The sequence below is a fragment of the Delphinapterus leucas genome, chromosome X, assembly GCF_059928025.1.
Source record: "Delphinapterus leucas isolate spDelLeu-1000000601 "Yukka" chromosome X, BTC_Dleu_Yukka2, whole genome shotgun sequence".
NCBI lineage: Eukaryota > Metazoa > Chordata > Mammalia > Artiodactyla > Monodontidae > Delphinapterus > Delphinapterus leucas.
The window spans coordinates 58,389,375-58,415,761 of record NC_143150.1 but is presented as its reverse complement, the minus strand read 5'-3'; the positions used below and the strand labels follow the sequence as shown (position 1 = coordinate 58,415,761).

General features: G+C 35.6%; 1 protein-coding gene across 2 annotated transcripts in view; it reads right to left on the bottom strand.

Annotated features, from left to right (window-relative positions):
* CHM (CHM Rab escort protein) overlaps positions 1 to 26,387 on the bottom strand; it is a 198,101-nt gene that overhangs the window by 88,242 nt on the left and 83,472 nt on the right. For both annotated transcript variants that reach the window (XM_022580809.2, XM_022580810.2), the window contains exons 6-8: positions 20,080 to 20,196; positions 19,440 to 19,560; positions 17,452 to 17,677 (exon numbers count right to left, since the gene is read on the bottom strand). In XM_022580809.2, coding sequence (XP_022436517.1) covers positions 17,452 to 17,677; positions 19,440 to 19,560; positions 20,080 to 20,196 — 464 coding nt within the window. The remainder of the gene's footprint in view (positions 1 to 17,451; positions 17,678 to 19,439; positions 19,561 to 20,079; positions 20,197 to 26,387) is intronic.

Below are 26,387 nucleotides of genomic sequence, written 5' to 3'. Positions count from 1 at the left end.
CTTCAACATCCCCACCCCACCAGAGACGTTCTGTTTCCAACAATGTATGTCTAGCACCTACAGAAAAGCTAGTATAAAGCATTCAATACATGCATTTATTAAATTAATTTTTATTCTAAATTTGCATATGATAAAACAGAGAGCCCAAATTTATAGTCAACGCTCTCCTAACTTTTCATGTAAAAAAGTGTTTGTTTTAGGTCTTTGGTAAAAAACTCAGTAACTGTGACCCAGTGAGTGAGTGACTGAGTGTGTGCGTGTGTTTGAGTGTGTGTGACAGTGTATGGGTATTTAGACAAAACGCATATGGCTACCAAAGAATGCACAAAAACTGCCAATGTATTGGCGGTAACAAACATAATGAACACTCTTACTAGGTTCCTCGTGATCAAGAGTACACATCTGCAAGACACGTTAGTGGCTCAATCTTTGGCCAGGGAAGACATCCGTTTCCAAGAGGACATATTCAGTGGAAAGGAAAAAAAATGAGATCAGAACCAGTTTAAGTCTCCAAGGTCTCAGAAACTTTTTGCCTTTTACAGGTTTATTTTAAACTTTCTAATGTAGAAAAAGCTGATTTCAGTGAAACTTCAAGTTTCTAGTTTAATAATCATAATAACTAGTATTCTTTACTCTTGTAAAAAAGTAGTACATAAACATATAAACACTGAACTGTTTTCTACACTATTCCTACATTCTGGGAAAAAATGCTTCGACTCTGATAATTTGACCTTGGAAATATACACTCTTCTTCCCAGTCCTCACTGGAACCTTGTGAAAACACATAAAAAAAAAAGAGGGTGTGTGTAATCCTTTCCCATAACTTAATTTCCCCAGTATATGGACTCAAGCATACATCTTTTAACTCTAATGGGAAATTCAAGTTTTTATCAAGTTATTTACAGGAGGATCAGTTTTTTCCTTTGTTAATAAACAATGTAAATATTTAAAAAGGCAAAACGTGCTTACAACACTAGAAGCCACGGTAGGGAAAAAAAAAGCTTTAACATTCTCAGACTTAGACAACAACAACAAATTTGTTTATCCAATGATATTTACCATATTGAGCAATCTGGAGGAACTGTTTTAGTTTTCAAGCATTAGAGTAGTTTCAACACTATGCATAAATTAAGGCTGGGATACTAAGTAAATAACAGGATGGTCGAAGTAAAGAGGATAAATGTTATGACGGCTATTTTAAAAACCAAAATGATTCAAAGTAATTCTGATTAAAAAAATTATCTCATCAACTTAATTTTTACATTCTTCATACCTTCTATACTGTCTAAATTTCTTATCATAAGCATGGATATTCTGATAAGCAGAAAGAGAAAAAATTATTTCCTTTTAGGAAAAAAATAAAGCTCAACTTGCTGCAAGGTATAACCAGGAAGTGTACAGTAGCACGTTAGGAAAGAAAACAGCAAAAGAGTAAACAGAATCTGAGGCTTACTGAATATATGCACTGCTGAAGATACATCTTTCAATTGGCTTTATGGAACTAAAAATACATAAAAATCTAGAACCACAGAGATAGTTCATATATCTTATATACTATAGTTCATATATCTTATAAACTATTTTTTTTCTTCTGAACAAGACATCTAAAATTATGTTTTCCTTTATTCCTAGAACACAAGGAAACATACATATTGGCTGTTAATAAGCTACCTTCCATTTGGTAAGGTAAAAGTGATAAAAGCCATCACTCATAGGTGAATTCCAGATTTTGTATGAATTTTATGCTCAGTTTAATAACATAGTGGTTCTCAACCTTGGTATTCTGCAAGACAGTGTGCCTTAAGTTTGTGGGAGAAAAAAAAAAGGTGGCGTTACAGTGAGACTCATGCAGAGACTATAGCCTCTCAACTAGGCCAAAGCCTGAGTGGGTCAAACATGCAAAAGGATGGATACACCATGTATGCTGACAAAGAAAGGGGTTGAGAACTACTGGTTGCCTAAATATCCTATTCTTAACAAAACAAGAAAGCATCCTACATCACAGAGAACCTCAAAGCTGCCCAAGTACCTTTCGCTATGCTTTTGTGCTTTGCTGTCTTCGGCGTCCTTTTTGCTACCGTGATTTTATTTCCCACAGACAAGTAGCGTGTTTTTCTCATACCATTTCAACATATTAACTACATGCTCCAAACTGACATTAAGGAATTGAACTCACTTACGTTTTCAAACTTAGCTTTGTATCCCTAGAGAAAACATTCTTACTTAGGGGAGATTTTTACCTATGGTTTGACATCTTCCAGGAGGAACAAAATGCATAGAAGCTCAAGCTTAATCTGCAAGGTTGACAGATTCATTTTCTTAATCTCACTAACTATATATCATATATGAGGGTATTTAAAAAACCTTTCTGAATGCAGTGATCAGGCCAATTTTATTAGTATTCTGTGACTAAGATCATTTCCATAAAGAATGGTTAACAGCAGAAACATTCAGTCTGCTCAACTGACTGAACATCAAGAGCATCAGTATGTTTATTGGGCCCTTAAAAATACCAGCTCCAAAGTTTACATTCCAAGGAAAATTCTTTTCTACCCCAGCCAGTATTCAGGAATAAAGCAATATCTTTTCTCATGTAAGTTTTGATAATATTAGATCTCTAATTATTATTATTATTATTTTTTGCGGTACGTGGGCCTCTCACTGGTGTGGCCTCTCCCGCAGGCTCCAGACGTGCAGGCTCAGCGGCCATGGCTCACGGACCCAGCCGCTCCGCGGCATGTGGGATCTTCCCGGACGGGGGCATGAACCCGTGTTCCCTGCATCGGCAGGCGGACTCTCAACCACTGCGCCACCAGGGAAGCCCAGATCTCTAATTATTATATATCAAAAACTGTATTGGAGATAAGTAATAGTCTCATTATGGCCAGAATATTTAAGTTAAAATTTGAAAGAAGATGACCAAATGCTTCTGCTTTACACTTGATTTATCTGTACCATACAGACACTGCCTTAGTCTGCTGGTTTTAAAAGAGTCCATTTTAAGCACTAAAAGATTCATGTCCTAAACAGACATTCAATAGTGGTTTTTATTTCTACTTTAGAAATACAAAGAAAACTAATGTTTGTTTTCAACTGATTTGTTTGTGAAAGAAGTACATCATAACATGCACTACCACAATGCAGGGAAAAGTCAGGTCTAACCTCACAAAAAAGGGACAAGCAAGAAAGCCAGTTCTAGGCAGGGGAGGAGGTGTTGCACTAGATTTCAGACAGCAGTGGCTCTGATCCTGGTACATCCACCTCTATACTAGGACCACTAAAGGATGACAGTTAAGTGTTGATTTTGAAGACATCATGGAAGGTGGAAACACTTCAGTCAAAAATTTGGCTCTCAATTCATTAAGCATTTGGAACCACTCCGCTATACCTAAGAACGCAAATTCTCATCTGCACAACTTAAGAAACTTGGAAATTTTAAAATTTTGTATAACAAAGGCTCATGTAGTGCTTATCATGTGCCAAGTACTCTTCTAAGAGCTTTGCAAATATTCATTTCCTTAATCCTCATAACAGCCCTATATTGTTATTCCATTGTTATATAGGAGGAAACTGAAAACACAGGGTGGTTAACCAGTAGGTAAGTGCCAGAGCCAGGATTCAAACTCAGCAAGTCTGGCTTCAGAGTCTCTACTCTTAACTACTAAACTATGCTACCTCTAGGAATATGATATGTTAAAACATAAAATTAGGATCAAAGTTAATTGTTCATTCAACAAATGTGTATAATTCAAAAGAGGTTATTTTAGAGTTAATTCCTTCTATTTTTAAATGCACCTGAAGAATATGGGTCTATGCATATGGGACCACAATTAAAGATTATAGATTCAAAAATGAGTATTTTCAAATTCAAATATAAAAGAGATTTACTTAAGAAAAAAAGCCACACTGTGATCCCATTTTTCTTTTCTTTTTTTTTTTTTTAACATCTTCATTGGAGTATAATTGCTTTACAATGGTGTGTTAGTTTCTGCTTTATAACAAAATGAATCAGCTATACATACACATATATTCACTTTTCTTTTAAAAACTCTAGTTGGGTAAGCAAAAAGTTTGAAAAATATGGCTGTTTACAAATACATGTGCACTTGTATGAATTAACGTAGGGATACCAGTCTAAATGTAAGTTAAAAATTACAGGTTTATTATATTCAATGTATGTGAATTAAAAACTGTAGGAGTAATTAAAATAATTAGTTGAAACTAGTTTGGCTTCTTGAGTAGGCTAAATATACCTTCCTGTTTATGCTACTCATTTGCTTAGCAAACTGTTTACATACAGAGTATAAAGTAAAAATATTCAAATTGTTATGAATGTTAAACTGGTGAGATTAAAATTGGTGAAGTTTTGCCATATGGAAGTGGGGTGTTTTTTTGGCAAAACTTTTATTCTATTTCAATATATCAGGCAAGTGAGAACCTACTGCCTAATTTGGGGAGAGGGGAGAAGATGAGGCATGAACAGATAGAAAAATAAGGAGGAGGAATGCTTAAAAGCTACATTAATTATTTCAGCCCCAAGAGAGCTCTCCTTTACAAATTATTTCTCTAGTACCTGAAAGATAAAACAGTTTCTGTCCTGCAGTATTTAATTTCTTTCCATGGTAATTTCTAATTCCGTTTTCAAAATATTTAACTTATTAAGCACCTATTATGTGCCAGCCAAAGTTCTAAGCAGTTACCTATGTATGAGAAAAGTATACCAAATTCAATAGTAAAAAAAGAAAAATTATGGAGTACCCATTTACGCGCTAGGAACTACAGGAGACATAGAGATGACTTAATTTTATACCGCAAATATATCTATCAACAGACTCAAATTATTAGGTAATTTAATTACATAATTAAATTCTAAATCTAGTTTGTATAAACTGGTCTACAATATATAAATTAATGTTTCAGTAATTACAAAAACATTCATTCTAAATACCAAAACTGTGAAGTCATTCAATTTTTGTTGTAATACCCTACATCAGTGTTGGACAATTTTCAACATACTTTCCCTAACATCATCACATTTAAGTCTCACAATAGCCCAGGTCAGGAGGTAGGATTAGATTTAACTACCCATAATACAGGTAAAACAACTGAGGCTCTGAGAATTTAAATGACATATTCAAGTTCATGCAAGTAACAACATGACAGAGCTAGAATCAGAACCCAATTCTAAGACTGATACTTTTATAATACACGGAAAACTTTCTTTCTTGGAAGTACGACAGGTATTTTATAAAAAGATTCAGTTTTTGAGCACCCCTTACCAAAGTAGAATATAAACTGATGAATAATTGGAAGTGAACAGCTTTGTTACAACTATAGATGATCACATTAATTAGATCAATCTGGAACAAAACCAAATTAAACAAGGGAAGAGCAGAGAATGCCTGGAAACCCAGCTATCTAACATAGCTGGTAAATAAAGCCTTAGATCTTTGTAATCTGGCTGCCCTAAGGTTTTTTTTTGCTCTTTGAATTGACTTGAAAATAAACACACTTCACATATTATTTCTATTACAGTTGCACAATAATATATTGGCTCCAAAGAGATGGGTTAAGAATTGTTTTGAATGATACTTAAGTTAGTCTATGCAATCACACAGTGTTACCTTTCAATTTAATCAAACTAAACTTTCAGCTCTAAACATGGACTTAATTCAAATATCATTGGACTTAGTTCGAATATCACTCTTGCCCTATATATAGTCAGCCACCTTTCACTCTAATACAAGTTATTAGAATTATTTTAAGACCTGGAATAGCACACATAGACCTGGCGTAGTTACCTGAGGAGAAAATGATTGGGTGAGTTTAATCTAGTATCTGAATTAGCACTGAAGGGGGAAGGGGACTATTAGTAAAGTAGAACCTGAAACTGTATAATTTGTGTAGCCAATATAATTCTAATATATTCATAAGAGTCACAATAAATGCTCCAGCACCACACACTTAAGTGTAATATAAGTTTTTTTTTTAATTAATTAATTTATTTATTTTTGGCTGCGTTGGGTCTTTGTTTCTGTGCGAGGGCTTTCTCTAGTTGTGGCAAGCGGGGGCCACTCCTCATCCCGGCGCGCGGGCCTCTCACTATCGCGGCCTCTCTTGTTGCAGAGCACAGGTTCCAGACGCGCAGGCTCAGTAGTTGTGGGTCACGGGCCTAGTTGCTCTGCGGCATGTGGAATCTTCCCAGACCAGGGCTCGAACCCGTGTACCCTGCATTGGCAGGCAGATTCTCAACCACTGCACCACCAGGGAAGCCCGTAATATAAGTTTTAATAAGAGGCTACTCCCAAATTAAAAGACTTGTTCTGTCAAAACCTGAGGAATAATGCAGGAAAGGACACAAAAGCATTCCATTGTTTTATTAACGACAACGTTCACTGATCTGTGAATAACCTGGCAAAAAATGAAGATTATTGAGTTACTTTACCTGTCTATCCATCCATCACCAGAGAACAGGTTTCAGAATGATGGATTATCTCACCACCCTGCAGTTTATCCCACACAATACTCTCTCCTCAAGGGAAAAACAAACAAGTGATCATACAAACATCATCATGCTTACCCCCTATACTTTATGTATCATCTCCATGCCAATATCAACTATTAACTAGAAGGAAAACTGTCTGGAAAATCATATACAAAAGACTCAAAAAATGAGGTATGTCACTGTTTATTTTACCCTCTAGGATTTTACAGTTTATAAAAAGCCTATTCAAAAAATAGTCCTCAAACTATTGGGAGACAAGCTTTTGGTTAACCTATTCTACAATGCTATTCTAATTTAATAAGGACGGTTCTCAATTGAAATAGTACATTCCAGTGGTTCCTAACCTTTTTGAGGTGTGATACATCCCTTGAGACACTGACAGAAACTAAGAACCTCCTAAAAAATGCAGCTATGCACATTACACACACAAAATTTGGCATGAGATTTCAGGGTATTTACCCCCAAACTCCTGAAACCCAGGTGATTTATTCCAGGCATTGGAAGCCAGGTTAAGGACCCCTGAATTTGAAGAACGCCTATTATTATACCGGCCTTCCACTGCTATCTATTTTAAGCTGAGATATGTGTTTTTAAAGATGATGGCTATAAGTTGACTTATGCTATAATTGAAGATGGCCAAATTAAAAAAAATTAAGAGGATTGTAATTACATGTATTCTTTAAATGGGTGGATTGAAAGAAAGGAAAAGAAAATATACCAAAATATTTAGTGTGGTTATTGTTAACAGGTGATGGGATTTAACTATAATAATCAATAGTAATACTTCTGTTCCTGTTTTCCAAAATTTCTGTACATGAAATTATATTTCTTTAAAAAATATATATTTATTTATTTTGGCTGCACTGGGTCTTAGTTGTGGCATGTGGGATCTTTAGTTGCAGCACACGGGATCTTTAGTTGTGGCATGCAGGCGGGATCTAGTTCCCCAGCCAGGGATTGAACCCGGACCCCCTGCATTGGGAGCACAGAGTCTTAGCCACTGGACCACCAGGGAAGTCCCTGTATTTCTTATATAATAAAGACATAATTTTATTAAGCATGATGACACCAACAATAGGAAAATGATTAAATAAATTATGGCACATAGGTCCATATACCAGAGAACTGTTCAGCCCTTAACATTTTAAGTATGCATATACATACATGTTCATACATAGATATCTGTATAAGCATGGGAAATATGGGAAGATATGCAACTAACTTAACAATGGTTAACTCTGGGGGTGGAATTCTAGGGTGGGAAATAGGGCTTGCATTTCTTTATAAAAGTGTCTGTGTGCTTTATTATTTTTTTTCAGTATTTTCATTTTTTTCCTACCTACTAAGATTATATGTTACCCCAAAATTTGCTTTTTAATGGCTATTTAACATCTCCTGACAGGTATACTTTGCTAAATGACCTACATGAATTATTCCATTGATTCAAGTGCCAAGAGATTTTAAACTGTTCTGTTCCTTAAAGAATTTTTACATAGTTCCAGATTATAGAACCAAAAGTTGAGTAAGAAGAATGTAAGAAAGACCTGAAAGAACATTTTATTCTCCCTGCCTGTCAACATTTAACTAGAGTAGACTACACCAAATTAAATATATACTGAGTTGGACTAAACCAGTATTTCTCAAACAGGGATTATTTTGCCCCGGGGGACATTTGGCAATGTCTGGAGATATTTTTGTCTGTCACAAGTAGGTAGGTGAAGGTAGTGGCATCTAGTGGATAGAGGCCAGAGATGCTGCTAAATAAACATCCTAAAATGCATAGGACAGCTCTTCCAACATCACAACAAAGAATTATACTGCCAAAAATGTCAACAATACTTCAATTGAGAAGCTAGCCTAAATCAAGAGCCTCTAGAACAATTATGTATCTCACAGAAATGGACCATGTTCAATGACAAGGTGGGGTCAGACCACTGATGGTTCTTAGCATAGAGTGGAGCCCAATCTTCTTGCTCTTTTCTAGAAATGGATGGGTTAACAGAGCAGTCTGAGATTCCTATAACTTCCTAAGTGTCATCTGTGTGCTTTGATTAAATTAATTTCATGTCATATCTGTTTAGGCTCCTTCAAATCATTTCTGAGTACTGATGGCATTCATTCCTGCATTGCACACTCTGGAACCTGATGAAATATGTTTTCTTATTCTTTAATTGGTCTATGAGTGTTTTATTTTATTTTATTTTCTTTCCTCAACTACAGTAAACACTATTGACACTGCCATCAAAGTCTGACTATATCATATTCTTTTTCATATATATCCACTACACCTAGGAGAGTATAAAGTAGAGAACAGACGCTTAAAAAATAGCTGTTGAATTAAAATGGGAAGAAATGAAAATAATCAAACTTATAACAAATGACAGATGCTTCTTCACAAGTTTTCTGTCACTTTAACTAAATCTTTTCCTTCTTGTTGATTAGAATTGGGCCCGGAGAGCAATTCCCCTGGCTGCTTCCTCTTCAGCAGTGTTCCCTAGACAAGCAGCATCAACAACATCTGGAAACTTATTAGAATGCAAATTTCCAGGCCCCACTTCAGATCTACAAGTCAGAAACTCTGGGAATGGGACACAGTAATCTGTTAAATTCTGACGTAAGTGAAAGCTTGAGAAATACTGCTCTATGGGCCCTTTAACACCTAATTTTTGCAGCAATTCATAAATACCAACTATTCACTCACTTATCCATCAAATACTTAATGAATGACTAATAAATACCAGGTATTGCACTCAGGCAATTTTCTATAATTTCCTAACATCAAGGTTTTAAAAAAATTATTATCATGTTTTGTAGGTACAAGTCTATCCCGTTGATTACACTAGGGTCGGAAAAACTACCACCTATTTTTGTAAATAAAGTTTTTTTGGAACACAGCCACGTCCATTCTTTTACATACTGTCTAAGACTGCAAATAGTTTCAACCAAAACCATATGGCTTGCAAAGCCTAAACTATTTACTATCTGACCCTTACAGAAAAAGTTTGTTGACCCACTGGATTAGAACACAAATCTAGCTCAGTCCCTAACTTGGTCTCATACTTGCCCTGGTAGCATTCTACAACAGCAGCAACAGCAGCAGTAATCATCATAATCATAGTAACGGTAAGAGTAGTAACACCTGACACTTATGTAGTACTTACTAAGGCAAGTACTGTTCAAGCACTTTCTAGATATTAATTCACTTTAAGCCTCACAACCTATGAAGTAGATACTACTATTATTATCCCCATGGAAAAACTGAAGAGACTGGAACACAGAGAGTTTAAATAACTTGCACAATGATACACAGCTAGCACATGGTGAAACCGGGATTTGACCCCATTGGTCTGGCTCTAAAATGTACACTCTGGTTCACTGCACTGAACTTACTTCTCCTCCACACCACTAGAGCACAGATATCTGCTTGCATCTACCCGAAGAGGTGCTTGTAAATTACAGTTCCAATAGCAATATTTTCAAGTTTTCCCATCTCTCTCCCGGTCTTTAGAGCCCAGAAGCACCTTTGCTATTCACTCTTTAGAACCTCTTCTTTTTATAAGCTCTTAAGGATGATTATCTGAGTAAAAAAATAATGCTTTCTTTTATAGAAAATTCTCACAATGGTTCTCAACCCTTATTAGGTCACGGGTGCCTGTGAAAATCTGATGAAACTACCAATATTTTTATAAAGATATACATATAACCTGTTATATATAAGTTCCAAGGACCTATGGACCCTAGATTAAGAACCTTTGGTATATTTCAATGCAGTTCTATTCAGCTGCACTGCTGCAAAACAATAGTGTGTAGCGATCCACTATGAAAATATTTCTTAACCATATGATTTATATACCTGATGTCCAATTAATCAATCCGTTTCTTTTTAATTCACTCTGGCAATTTTTTAATATTTAAGGCTTGATTCAATAATCAAGCTTTACATAAACACACACACACATACATTTGGATTGGTCAAATCTACCAACAATTAGACATAGGGCCAGATTCTGCACCTAGGTGTATCGTGGAGTTCTACTTATGACACTGTGGGAGGAAACCAATGGGATTTGGAGCATAAAACAGATCAATGCTAACTAGTCCCCAAAACGTATAAAACATAACTGCTACTGGGCTCATCTGCATTACTGTTTATCAAATGCATACATACAAGTTATAGGTGTGTGGGGGAGATCGATTTGCTCATGGTCTGTTTCTCCTTTTACCTTTATCAATTAGGTAAATTTAGGAATTTGACATAATTTCTTTATTCATCTAAACTGGTATTTCCTATTGGGCATAGAATCAGAACATGTTTGTAGAACACGGTAAGAATGGCCCTTATTCTCTCCTGTCTTTTTTGCGGGGGTGGTGGGTGGTGGTGGGGGAATGACTATGCATCGACTGTGAGAAAAGAAATCATAGCAAATTACAGGTTGTTAAACCACAAATATTTAAAAATCCCCCCAAATAACAATATTTTAATTAACTATCTCCTCTTAATTTTTTCCAGAAAACATTGTTTAAAGAAACATTGTAGAAGAAGTGAGTTGTGTAGAATGCATACCAGGAAATCTGGTTTCTAGTCTCAGCCTCTCTTTACCTTAACTTTCCTCATTTGTAAAATTAGACAACCAGTCAAAACAATATAACAGCATTCTTCCAACTCTAAGTTTTTCTGTCATATCACTAGCAAAATAGTAGGGAGATTTTTACAAGAAGAGAGATTAAGGAGAATGCTGTTGAGGGGGAAAAAATGTACAATTAAAGAATCTAGATCCATAATCTAGCCCACACTTGTTGGGGTGAAGGGGTAAGAACATTGGGGGCAGACAGTAAAAAACCATCTCAATTTTGCTTTTTCTGACTTCACATGCAGTTGAAGCCATAAATAAACTCATAAAATTTTCCATCAGTATAATCTTTCATCAATTTTAAGGCTTCTCTTGGTTTTCAAATATGTTGATCCAGGTTAACAAACATCTCTTAGATTTCTGAAAATTCTCTAAATAAAAAAGCTTGGTTATTACAGAACAAAATAAGCAGGTTACTTTGGTCTGAGAGATGTTTTATACTATGAGTTCTCCAAATAGAACAATACAACATTCAGTAAAGTGTATGTTTTGATCTTGGACTTTGGACTAAAGAAGTTATTTTTTTAAAGCAGAGGAAAAAAGACAAAATATAAAATACCTTACACTTTATATTAAAAAAACAATTCCATGGTTATGACAAAATCATAGTAGCATCTATGTGGCCCATTTGGGGCATCATTCTTTCTTCCATTACTGATTGAATGTATCAAATGGGAGATTCCCTTTCCTGTTGTTCCATGCTATTCCTATAATCTTGAGCAAGTTACTTATATGTTTTGGACTTTTGGTGTTCTTTCATTCTCTTTTTTAAAAAGCTCTAAGTTAATCAACGTGTGTTCCACAATTTCCTGAGGTAGATCGTGCATCTATTCAATTTTCCATATACAATACTCAGGAAAACGATATTTGAATGTGAATACTTAGTACAAAATATTCGGTGGTGATTTTACACACACACACACACAATTTATATTACATGTTAAAAGTAAAACATACTCATTCTGTATGCTTTAACAATCCCATTACATTAAAGGAAAAAAAGGAAAATGTAGGCTGAAATCTGAAGAATGGAAGGCAGAATTACCTAGTAAACTATTAGTTAAATTCTCTCTCTTTACAAAAAACAAGCAACAATCTCCAGGCAGTCTAAGTCTATTTATAAAAAAAAATGTAGAGTTTGTTTGCTCCCACAGATACTGCTCCATTTCATAGGTTATGAAAACACGACACAGTATATGAAACCCATTCTGAACTAGAAAGTAGTTCTAAAGGCTACCATGTTACCAACCATACAGATAACAGAAACAAATTACTTGGTTAGGGCTTAAAAAGGACTTCTGTTTGGAAGATATAGTGTGAGAGTTTAAAAACCTATATACTGCATACATATCCTGCCCAGTGTGCCAGAAAAAATATTAGCCAACGAATATACAGTAGGGGAAATTCTATGGCTTGCTAGACTAGAAAAATATATAGGTTTCAATGACTTTCTTCCAGTATGGTCCAATTTATGTATCTTGACATATCAATGGGTAATAGGTAGTACAATAAATAAGCTTCATTTTCTTTGCTGAAAAAAAACCCTACCTATTTAAATTGATAAAAACCTCAAAGGGTGGTCATTCATGAAAGTTATCTCCAGTAGTTAAAATGTTATACTGTTTATGCAGAGTTCATTTAGAATGCAAGGATATGACTTACAAAAGTCTTTGAATCCTTCACATAAATATGCATGCATGCCATTTATAACAGTAGCCTTGATGAGAACACACTGTAACTGGCTGTGAGAAATGCTTAAGAGGGTTATATTAAAACAGAATATAAAACGGTGGTTAGAAATCACAGAACAGGTGATACCTAATTCTGATAACCTGGTGATAAAAAGCGTAGACTATGATGTATAGATGGTGGTAGTGTTAGTACTTTAGGATATAAACAGAACAATATTTATATGAAATTGTAAAGCATTATGCAGGGAATCAAATATAAAATTAAAAGTTAATATCCCTAGGCCAAGTAAATGCATTTTATTGTAATTTATAAACACACAGATTCATATATATAATATGTAGGAAGAACTCAGAGTTGCCTTAATTACCAAAGAACCACCCAAAAGTTTAATATACTACTTCAAATATAACAGTCTTTTGTTGTTGTCTTTAATATCTATCTATCTACACAAATACATATACATTTAATTATATCATTCCCTGAAATTTCAATTCACTACAAATTGGAGAGAGCGAGATATAATTTTTATAACAAACATTAAATATGAACCACACACAAAATTCTGAGATAGGCTTGCAGAGGATAAAAAGATACAGAAGGCTGATAAAACCTCAGCCTTAAGAAGGTTACAATCATCTTTGGCGAAAAATATTTCCTTTGTCTAGAATTCAACACATAAGGGTGTCATTCAAATTTTTTATCAGTACAGGACAAATGAAACTTTTAAATGTTGTTTCCCTTAAAAATAACAAATAAACAAACATTAAATATATATTTACAAATATATGAATTAGGAAAGGAAATAAATGGATTTTGTGAAAAAATAAGAATGAGGTTAAATAATCCATTTTCATAAAGTGCTGGTAAGGAAGCCAGTGAGCTTCTGCTCACTCCCCAGTGACCTGTTGATTTTGTCCCTATTCCTTACCCTAAAGTTCTGTAGGAGTAAGTGGCAAGTGGGAACATGAGAGAAAGTAGTGTAGCTCCCTCTGAATCGGGCAAAGCCACAGGAAGAGGAAAAGAATGATTAAGAAACCCATACAACTCCCCTATTAGTTTCAATTGATAGGAGGACCTCTGGTCCTGGGGGACATGACACTGCCCATTCATCCCTACTTTGACAATAGGTGGAGGAGGAAGAACTTGTCTGGAATTACACAGACCTATCTTTCAGAATTAAGTTACTTTCAAATTTATAACATTCTTACCACCATTCATAAAATCACATATTGGACTAGATACTGTGAAGGGACCTCCTATTACTAACAAAAGACTATTTCTTACATTAAACATAATTTTTATTGCACTGCTGAGAGTGAAGGAAATAAGAGAAATGTCCATAGGAAATCCACAACCCCAAACACACATATGCACAGTACAAACCCTGAGCTGAACTCAAAGCTTTGAGCAACAAACACTGCAATTAAAAAAAAACAAACAAACAAGTCGTGTTGCCCATATCAGTGTGGGAGCTGTATCTGGGGTTTCTTTATTAAGCAAAGACCCCCTGAAGGGAGTTAAAATGGTCCCAAGTATTAGTGCCTTCCGGCTGAAGGAAAACACAAATAATTCTTGAAGGAAAGCATTCTTAATTTGGGCCCCCAGATTTCCACAGATTAAAATCAATCAAATACAAACTCTCAGTCAAAAATAAGCATGGCACAAGGAAATAAATCATTAATGTAAATCAACAGAAACAACACATGGCAGAATATAAAATATCTGTATATGAAAGAAGTGACCAAGCAAAAGAGACTATCAAACAATGACAAGGAAGATTCTGGGGGAAAAAGCAGAACTTCTAAAAATGAACGATAAAAATACTGGAGTAAAAAAAAAGGGTTAAACTGCAGATTAGTTACAGGTGAAGAGAATAAACTGGAAAACAGACCTTTATTAGGTACCCAGAATGTAGCAGGAAGGACAAGGAAATAGAAAATATGAAAGAGAGATTAAAAAACATGGAAGAGAGAATGCTAAGTTCTAAAACATACCTATTTGTGGTTCCAAAAAGGTGAAAATAAGAGACAATGGATGAAAACAACATTTTCAAGATACTGACTGATAATTTTCTAAAATAATAAATGACAATTCAAAGATAGAGGAACTTGCAATGTAGTTGTTTGAACCATATGGAATTGTAGGTCAAAATGTTTTAATATTGTTAATTTCATATGGTTTTACCTATATCAAGCTAGATAAATACAAAGGAACCAATACCTAAATTCACTGTAGTGAAAATGCAGAACACTGTAGACAAAATATCTTAAAAACAGCCTGAGAAAAAAGAGATATCACTTATAAAGAAATGACAATTAGGCTGACATCAAACATCTCAACAACAAGAATGGAACCCAAATGACAGTGGAATAAAATTTTAATGTACTGAGAGAAAAGAACTGCCAACATAGAAATGTTTACCTAACAAATATTCACTCAAGAAAAAAGGCAAAAAAAAAAAGTTATTTTCATATGCACACAAACTAGAAAGCATTAACTGCCCAGAGCATAAACTAGAGGAACTTTTAAAATTATATACTTCTGAAGGAAGGAACAGACTCCTGTTAACCGCACTTACACTACTTGGTAAAAGATAGAAATTGTCAGATGGAATTAAAAATATGTAATAATATGCTATTTAGAGCTCTAAATATAGTTGAAAAATAAAGGGATGGAGAAAGATATAACAGGCAAATATTAAAAAGTTGGAGTAGCTCTTTGATATTAGATAAACTAGACTTTAAGAAAAAAATGTATTATTAGGGATGGAGAAAGTCAGCAGACTATGCAAAACATTAAATTCATCAGGAAGATTAAACAATTAGAAATTTATACGATCTTAATAAATTGCCTCAAAATAAATATAAGGTAAAAATTGATAGAATTATAGGGAGAAACTGACAAATCAAAAATCATAATGGGAGATTTCAAAACACGTCACTCTTATCATTGACAGATCAAAGAAAAAACACTTCAATAAAAATAAAGTTTGAAAATGACAACTCGAAGCTTGACTTATCAGACTTCAAGAGCAATAATTAGAGAGCCCTGTAACCAACAACTAGATAAACACATTCTTCTTGAGCACACGTGGAAAAATTATAAAAATTGATGACATACTAAGTCATAAAGTTCAAAGAATTAGTACCATAAAAACATATTTTCTATACACAGTAGAATTAAATGAGATGGTAAGAGCAGAAGAATCAACCAGATTAGCTATTTAAAAATACATAACTCATGGGTCAATGAAGAAATCACAATGGAAATTAAGATAATTAGGATTAAAAGATAATGAAAATAATATATAATAGCTGTGTAAGATTCAAAACAATAGTTAGAACTTTACCATATTAATGCTTATATTAGAAAATTAAAAAGGTGACTATTTAACTCATTAGGTTTCAGCCTAAGAATTTGCAAGGGCAGGGGAGGGGAGGGATGAGTTGAATAAAGCCCAAAGAAAGCAAAATAAAGGATAATAAAGACCAGAAATTAATGAACTAGGATACAGAGAATCAAAAAACCCAAAAGTTGATTCTTTCAAAACATAATAAAGAGATTGAGAAACTTGTCCAAGGTTACATGGCTAATAAATAGAGGAGCCAGGATTTAAATCTAAGCAGTCTGTTTCCATAGTCCAGGTTCTTAACTACTATGCTCTACTACCCCCAAAAGTTCTAAGTATAAAAGAAAAGATTGCTATATTTGACTACATTAATCTTAATGACCTCCACGCATCATAAATACCATAAGGCAAGATACATGCAACACATTTAACTGAGAAAAGATCAGTATTCAGAATATATAAAAACACCTACAAATCAATAAGCAAAAGACAACAACCCAAGAGACAAATGGGTAAAAGACATGAACAAGCATTTCCCAAAAGAGAAAACATGAATAGCCAATAATCATATGAGAAGACGCTCAACCTCATTAGTAATCCAGGAAATGTAAAATAAAAATACAATGTGATGATACTTTAGGTGAATTAGACTGACAAAAATTAAAAAGTCTGATAACACCAAATGTTGGCAAAGATGTAGAGCTATGAGAATTCTTATATACTATACTGCTGGGGGAGGTAAACTGGTACAACTCTCTGGAGAAACAACTGGACACTATCTTGTATGAACTTTCATATATCCCATGACTCAGTAATTCCACTCCTAGATATGTATACTAGAGAAAATCTTGAACTTGTATACTCTGAAACATACACAGGATGTTAATAACAACAAAAAACTGGAAAAACCCTGCGTCCATCAACAGAAAAATGGAATAATAACTTGTGGTATATTCAAAATGGAATACTATGTAGCAATGAAAATAAGTTTAACTATAACCACACACAACAAGGATGATGCTTTGAAACATAATACTGAGTGGAAAATGGAATTTACAGTATGACTCTATTTTATAAAGTTCAAAAACAGGCCAGACTGATTATATCATTTAGGTAAGTAGGTAGGCAGGCAAATAGATTATAAAAGAGTAGAACAACAAAGTATATGTTTGCATATACTAAATCTTGACTAAATCTCATTTTTGTCTTTCTATTTTTCACCTGTTATTCAAGTATCAGTTTAAAAGAGATAAGAAAACCAATGCCTGTCTTACCTGCAGAAACACTGAGGGAGTTCTCCTTGGCCATATAAAGGAAACAAAAATGGAGTGTTGCCATACCGCCCAAGACAGTGAAGAAAGTTTTTGGTAGCTCTGAGACCATCTATAGTACTGCTGGCTGTCTCTGATGTCATTGCAATTGAATGTAGGACAAAATATTGGAGGTTGGGGGTCAATTTCTGAGTTTTTAAATATTCAGAAAATGTAAATTCCTCATAGGCTATGAAAAGAAAGATGAAAATTTATCAATTAAAATCAAACCCAAATTTCCATTTAAAACCATTGCACAAAAATGAGATCAGATCTGTTTAAAACACTTGGCAAAGGACACAGGTGGTAATATTATTACATTTTAAACAGAGACTATTGATTGTGGGGGGACAAAAAAAAACTAGAAACAATCTCACTATCCTAATTGGACTGATGATACAATTTTTAGCTTTAAATGATGACTCTTTGTTTAGTATTTTATGGATTTAAAAAATTAGAAAAGTATTAAATAATTCATTAATCATCACAACAGGTTTCCACAGTTGGCAATAATCTTACTTTATTATTAAAACTGCAGAATAATGCCAATAATTATACTTTGAAATATTAAATATGACAAATGGCAATTTTTTTGGTGAAAACGATAGAGTAATACTTGTTTTTTTTTGAATTGCTATTTCTTCCTAAAACTATGAACAATGAACTATGACTAAAAGGTAATGAAAATAATTTCTGTATGGCTAGTGGAATCAGTCTTACTGCCTTATAATCACACCTCAAAACATAAGGATCCCCTAAATACTATTCCTTTAAGCCAAGAACAGAAAAAATGTAATTGGACTGTTAGTGGTAGACAAAAACTTTATAGAAATAATATAAACAAAAATTATAAAAATTTCTTAAGAGAATATAAGTTTATACTACTGTGGAGAACAATCTGGCAGTATCTAATGGACTTGAAGCTTTAAGAACAAGCGCTAGACTTTTAATATTCCATCTAATATAAAAAAAACCTGCTGTATTTCTCATTGTAACTTTATAAGTGAATTGTCAGTATATTCCTATTTTGGATAACTCTTCCAGCTCAATGCACTTTAAGTGTAAAGCTCTGATATTAAAGTGGTGTATTCAACTTTCAACAAACTCTGAAGTAACTGGTCCCAGATCACACAGTGAGATGGGTCAAAGCCAAGACTAGAAACCATCCATATCTCTGCCTAATCCAGGGGTTTCCCACCCCCATACTATCTAGCTTGTTTTTAATCAATCAAAAGAAATAATTCAACATTCCAAGCAAAAGTGATCCTGGAAAAATGAAAAAACATACTGATTTTTTAATGACTGATAAAAAAATGGATGGGGGTGTGGGAGAGTAACATATATGCACTGCTATATGTAAAATAGATAAACAACAAGGACCTACTGTATAGCACAGAGAAATATATTCAATATCTTGCAATAAACTATAACAGAAAAGAATATGAAAAAGAATATATATATATATAATATAAATATAACTGAATCACTTTGCTGTACTCTTGAAACTAACATAACATTGTAAATTAACTATACTTCAATTTAAAAAAATGATTAAAAAATTAATGGATAATGAAAAGGGAGTATCATCTATGAAGAACCAGTTGACCGCAGTGTTTAATTAACAAGAATAAAAATGAACACCCAGCACAGAATTGCTGTCATGATGAAAATGTTCTACAGCTGCACTGTAGCCATAGTAGCCACTAGCCACGTGTGGCCACTGAGCACTTGAAGTGTGGCTAGTGAGACTGAGGAACAAATTTTAAATTTTATTTTATTTTAATTAATTTAAATTTAAATAGCTACATTTTGCTAGAGGCTAACCTATTGGACAGTGCAAAGTAAAAATATTTTAAAAGCATAGCGAGTGGCTCATTAAATCAGAGCAAGCATATTAAAATAATAAGAACTCTCAAATAATGTAAGAAAACAAATTTAATGAAAAACAATACCTTTATATTCATCAGGATGTTCCTCATACTCCATACAAAATGTGAGAAACTTCATTAGCATTCGCTTTTCTACCATAGTAAGTTGTTTGCTATTAAAGACATCTGCTCTGGAGCAAGGAACCTGAAAAACATGATTTTAAAAGTTAAGAAACTGCTTCCTAGCGATACAAGTATTCCAAATGACATTTTCTTTCCCTTTAAGTATAACAAGATTATTATTTCCTTTCTAATCAGGCTGTTTCATGTTACTTTCCATCAGTTCTTACGGCATCGCTGTTGACTTCAGAGCTAATTAACTTGTGAGCTCTCTTACTTAATCCTGCCAAGTTGCTCTTTAGGCCATTAGAAGGCCACCAGCATGTCACCGCTAACTGGGAACAAATGACAGCTCAAATCTAGCAACACTGTCTGAAATTAACACTTTCTCAACACCAATATCAAGCTGCAGAATAAATCATGAGAAAATTAACATTAGACATTTTAATTGGCAATCTCTTACTATTTACAGTTGTTAATCACCATGCAGGATTGGATTTTGCTGCTTTACCAGGAAAATAACAATCGTATTTGCTTATCCTTCCCAAATAAAACACAGTAACTCAAAATCATACCCAGTTACAATACTTGCTCAGCACAGTACCTGTTCCACTCTTCCTTCTCGAAATGCAAGAATCCTGGTAATATTTTTGAACTCTGCATATCGACTAACATTAGATTTGATTAGAAGATCAATTAGCAATCCTCGAGAATACAACAGCTGTACAAAGGAAATATTTTAGAGAATGAAATAAAAGGTGAAATAGTGGAAAAACTGATAAACACTAAATAGAGACATATAATTTTGTTATATTTTAAATTATTTGTAAAAATAATTATACCTATTAATATTATAATACATAACACACTTTATTATAGGTTCACCACTGATTATCTGAAATTCAAAATTCAAAAAATTCTGGAATCCAAAGTTTTTTCATAACTGACCCAAACTGATACAAGGCTCTTCCATCCGCTTGTCCCAGTTAATGTGAATATTCATACATCTCACTGCAGAAATATTAATATGTTTAATTATAGAGTGACTCTTCAGACACTGTTAAGAATGTTACATCATATATAAAATATCAGCTAGCATATATACTGTATTACTTTCTAAAATATATTATTTTAAATTCAAATAACAACACACCAGGCCCCAAGGGTTTTGGATAAAAGACTATAGCTTTACATAAGGCCAGGTGGTTATTAAGAAGAAATCAGCCTGCTGGACCTCCTCATAAACTAAAAAAGAAAAAGACTGGCTACGCATGTCCACCCAAAGAGTCAAATTATACGGTCTCTGTAATCCTAGCTAACTAGATTTATATGATAACATCTTTCTCAAGAAGTGAGGATGATGGTTATTGCTAGCATGCATGTGAGACTGATTTAATCTTTCAATATATCTCATAATCAACTTCAGAGAGACAAAAACAATTTCAACAGTATTATCTAGCATGTTTTGAATTTAACCAAATGGATAAATGCAACAGATTTCACTAATTCCTATAATGAGATACCTTTAAGTACCTAAAACTCGATAAATATTAAAAAGGTAAATATTACATCTTAAATAAGGAGGAAAAAGAAAAAAACAGCTTAACTACAAAAAAAAGGAAATTTAAATAATCAATCAAAACCATTACTTTCGGGGTGGGACCTTCAAGATGGCAGTAAGATGCGGAGATCACCTTCCTCCCCAAAAATACATCAGAAATACATCTACATGTGGAAGAGCTCCTACAGAACACCTCTGAACGCTGGCAGAAGACCTCAGATCTCCCAAAAGGCAAGAAAATCCCCACGTACCTGGGTAGGATGGGACCTGCACCTCTGGGAGGGAGCTGTGAAGGAGGAAAAGCTTCCACACACTAGGAAGCCCGTTCACTGGTGGAGATGGGGAGTGGGCAGGGGGGAAGCTTCAGAGCCACAGAGGAGCGTGCAGCAACAGGGGTGCAGAGGGCAAAGCGGAGAGAATCCCGCACAGAGGATCGGTGCCGACCAGCACTCACCAGCCCAAGAGGCTTGTCTGCTCACCAGCCAGGGCAGGCGGGGGCTGGGACCTGAGGCTCGGGCTCAGGGAGAGGACTGGGGTTGGCTGCATGAACACAGCCTGAAGGGAGCTAGTGCGCCACAGCTAGCTGGGAGGGAGTCCAGGAAAAACTCTGGACCTGCCTAAGACGCAAGAGACCATTGTTTTGGGGAGCACGAGGAGAGGGGATTCCTTCCCTGTCTGCCCACAGAAAGCAGAGCACAGCTTAAACTAGCTCCAGAGATGGGCATGAGCTCCGGCTACCAGCTCAGACACAAGAGATGAGCACGAAATGCTAACACTGCTGCTGCAGCCACCAAGAACCCTGTGTGCAAGCACAGGTCACTACCCACACGCTGCCGCACTGCCCTGCGAGCCTGTGCAGCCCACCACTGCCAGGGTCCTGTGATCCAGGGACAACCCCCGCAGCAGAACACAAGGCACGCCTCAGGCTGTTGCAAACTCACTCTGGCCTCTGCTGCAGCAGGCTCATCTGGCATTCCAATTATAACTACCTTACCCCTCCCTCCCTCCGGCCTGAGTGAGCCAGAGGCCCCTAATCAGCCGATGCTTTAACCCCATCCTGTTTGGGTGGGAACAGAAGCCTGAGGGCAACCTACACGAAGACGTGAGGCCAAAACCAAAGCTGAACCACAGGAGCTGTACAAAGAAAGAAGAGAAAGAGAATTTTCTCCTTGCAGACTCAGGAGCAGCAGATTAAACTCCCATAATCAACTTGAGGTACCCTGCATCTGTGGAATACCTGAATAGACAAGGAATCAACCCAAATCTGAGGCGGTGGACTTTGGGAGAACTGCAGACTTGGGATTTGCTGTCTGCAATTGACTTGTTTCTGATTTTTATGTTTATCTTAGTATAGGTTTTAGCGCTTGTTATCATTCATAGATTTATTAGTTTGGTTGATCTCTTCTTTTTTCTTATTACTTTAAATATTTCTTAAATTTTAACAATTCTTTTATTTTAATAATTTTATTTTATTAATTTTTTTTCTTTCTTTTTTTCTCCCTTTTCTACTGAGCTGTGTGGCTGACAGGGTCTTGGTGCTCGGGCCTGGTGTCAGGTCTGAGCCTCTGAGGTGGGAGAGCCGAGTTCAGGACACTGGACTACCTGAGACCTCTAGGCTCCACGTAATATCAATCGGTGAGAGCTCTCCCAAAGATCTCCATCTCAATGCTAAGACCCAGCTCCACCGAACGGCCAGCAAGCTCCAGTGCTGGACACTGCATGCCGAAACAACTAGGAAGCAATGAACACAACACCACGCATTAGCAGAGAGGCTGCCTAAAATCATACTAAGTACAAAGACACCCCAAAACACACCACTGCATGCAGCCCTGCCCAGCAGAAAGACTACATCCAGCCCCACCCATCAGAACACAGGCACCAGTCTCCTCCACCAGGAAGCCTACACAAGCCACTGAAACAACCTTACCCACTGGGGGCAGACACCAAAAAAAACAGGAACTACAAACCTGCAGCCTACAAAAAGGAGACCCCAAACACAGTAAGTTAAGCAAAATGGAAAGACAGAGAAATATGCAGCAAATGAAGGAGCAAGGTAAAAACCCACCAGACCTAACAAATGAAGAGGAAATAGGCAGTCTACCTGCAAAAGAATTCAGAGTAATGATAGTAAAGATGATCTAAAAATCTTGGAAATAGAATGGAAAAAAATACAAGAAACGTTTAACAAGGTACTAGAGGAACTAAAGAGCAAACGAACAATGATGAACAACACAATAAATGAAATTAAAAATTCTCTAGAAGGAATCAATAGCAGAATAACTGACAAACAGGTAAGTGACTTGGAAGATAAACTAGTGGAAACAACTACCACAGAGCAGAATAAAGAAAAAAGAATGAAAACAATTGAGGACAGTCTCAGAGACCTCTGGGACAACATTAAATGCACCAATGTTCGATTACAGGGGTCTCAGAAGAAGAAGAGAAAAAGAAAGGGACTGAAAAATATTTGAAGAGATTATAGTTGAAAACTTACCTAATATGGGAAAAGAAATACTCAATCAAGTCCAGGAAGCACAGAGAGTCCCATACAGGATAAATGCAAGCAGAAACATGCCAAGACACATATTAATCAAACTATCAAAAATTAAATACAAAGACAACATATTAAAAGCAACAAGGCAAAAGCAACAAATAACATACAAGGGAATCCCCATAAGGTTAACAGCTGATGTGTCATCAGAAACTCTGCAAGCCAGAAGGGCGTGGCAGGACATATTTAAAGTGATGAAAGGGAGAAACCTACAACCAAGATTACTCTACCCAGCAAGGATCTCATTCAGATTCGACGGAGAAATTAAAAACTTTATAGACAAGCAAAAGCTAAGAGAATTCAGCACCACCAACCCAGCTTTACAACAAATGCTAAAGAAACTGCTCTAGGCAGGAAACACAAGAGAAGGCAAACACCTACAAAAACAAACCCAAAACAATTAAGAAAATGGGAATAGGAACATACATATCGATAATTACCTTAAATGTAAATGGATTAAATGCTCCAACCAAAAGACAGTCTGGCTGAATGGATACAAAAACAAGACCCATATATATGCTGGCTACAAGAGACCCACTGCAGACCTAGGGACACATACAGGCTGAAAGTGAGAGGATGGAAGAAGATATTCCACGCAAATGGAAATCAAAAGAAAGCTGGAGTAGCAATTCTCATAACACACAAAATAGACTTTAAAATAAAGACTATTACAGGAGCCAAAGAAGGACACTACAGAATGATCAAGGGACCAGTCCAAGAAGATATAACAGCTGTAAATATTTATGCACCCAATATAGGAGCACCTCAATAAATAAGGCAAATGCTAACGGGCATAAAAGGGGAAATCAACAGTAAACCAAATAATACAGGACTTTGACATCCCCCTTTCACCAATGGACAGATCAACTAAAATGAAAAATAAGGAAACACAAGCTTTAAATGATACATTAGACAAGATGGACTTAAATTATATTTATAGAACATTGCATGAAAAAACAACAAAATAGGGCTTCCCGGGTGGCGCAGTGGTTGAGAGTCTGCCTGCCGATGCAGGGGACACGGGTTCGTGCCCCGGTCTGGGAAGATCCCATATGCCACGGAGCGGCTAGGCCCGTGAGCCATGGCTGCTGAGCCTGCACGTCCGGAGCCTGTGCTCCACAGCGGGAGAGGCCACAACAGTGACAAGGCTGCGCACCGCAAAACAAAACAAAACGAAACAAAACAAAACAAAAAACAGAATACACCTTCTTCTCAAATGCTCATGGAACATTCTCGAGGATAGATCATATCTTGGGTCACATATGAAGCCTTGGTAAATTTAAGATAATTGAAATCGTATCAAGTATCTTTTGTGACGACAATGCTATGAGACTAGATATCAATTACAGAAAAACACTTTAAAAAATACAAACACATGGAGGCTGAACAATACGCTACTAAATAACCCAGAAATCACTGAAGAAATAAAAAAATACCTAGAATCAAATGACAATGAAAACACGAGGACCCAAATATGGGAGGCAGCAAAGGCAGTTCTAAGAGAGCAGTTTATAGCAATACAACCCTACTTCAAGAAACAAGAAACATCTCAAATAAACAACCTAACCTTATACCTAAAGCAATTAGAGAAATAAGAACAAAAAACCCCCAAAGTTAGCAGAAGGAAAGAAATCATAAAGATCAGATCAGAAATAAATGAAAAAGAAATGAAGGAAACAATAACAAAGATCAATAAACCTAAAAGCTGGTACTTTCAGAAGATAAACAAAATTGATAAACCAATAGCCAGAGTCATCAAGAGAAAACAAAGAAGACTCAAATCAACAGAATTAGAAATGAAAAAGGAGAAGTAACAACTGACCCCGCTGAAATACAAAGAATCACTAGGGATTACTACAAGCAACCATATGCCAATAAAATGGACAACCTGGAAGAAGTGGACAAATTCTTAGAAAATCACAACCTTCCGAGGCTGAACCAGGAAGAAATACAAAATATAAACAAACCAATCACAGGCACTGAAAATGAAACTGTGATTAAAAATCTTCCAACAAACCAAAGCCCAGGACGAGTTGGCTTCACAGGCGAATCCTATCAAAGATTTACAGAAGAGCTAACACCTATCCTTCTCAAACTCTTCCAAGATATAGCAGAGGGAGGAACACTCCCAAACTCATTCTACGGGGCCATCATCACCCAGACACCAAAACCATCATCACCCAGACACCAAAACCAGACAAATATTTCACAAAAAAAGAAAACTACAGACCAAAATCACTGATGAACATAGATGCAAAAATCCTCAACAAAATACTAGCACACAGGATCCAACAGCACATTAAAAGGATCATACGCCATGATCAAGTGGGGTTTATCCCAGGAATGCAAGTATTCTTCAATATACGCAAATTAAGCAATGTGATACACCATATTAACAAACTGATAGAGAAAAACCATGATCATCCCAATAGATGCAGAAAAAGCTTTTGACAAAATTTAACACCGATTTATGATAAAAACTAAAAGTAGGCACAGAGGGAACTTACCCCAACATATTAAAGGCCATATATGACAAACCCACAGCCAACATCGTTCTCAATGGTGAAAAACTGAAACCATTTCCAATAAGATCAGGAACAAGACAAGGTTGCCCACTCTCACCACTATTATTCAACATAGTTTTGGAAGTTTTAGCCACAGCAATCAGAGAAGAAAAAGAAATAAAAGGAATCCAAAATGGAAAAGAAGAAGTAAGCTAAGCTGCCACTGTTTGCAGAAGACATGATACTACACATAGAGAATCCTAAAGATGCTACCAGAAAACTACTAGAGCTAATCA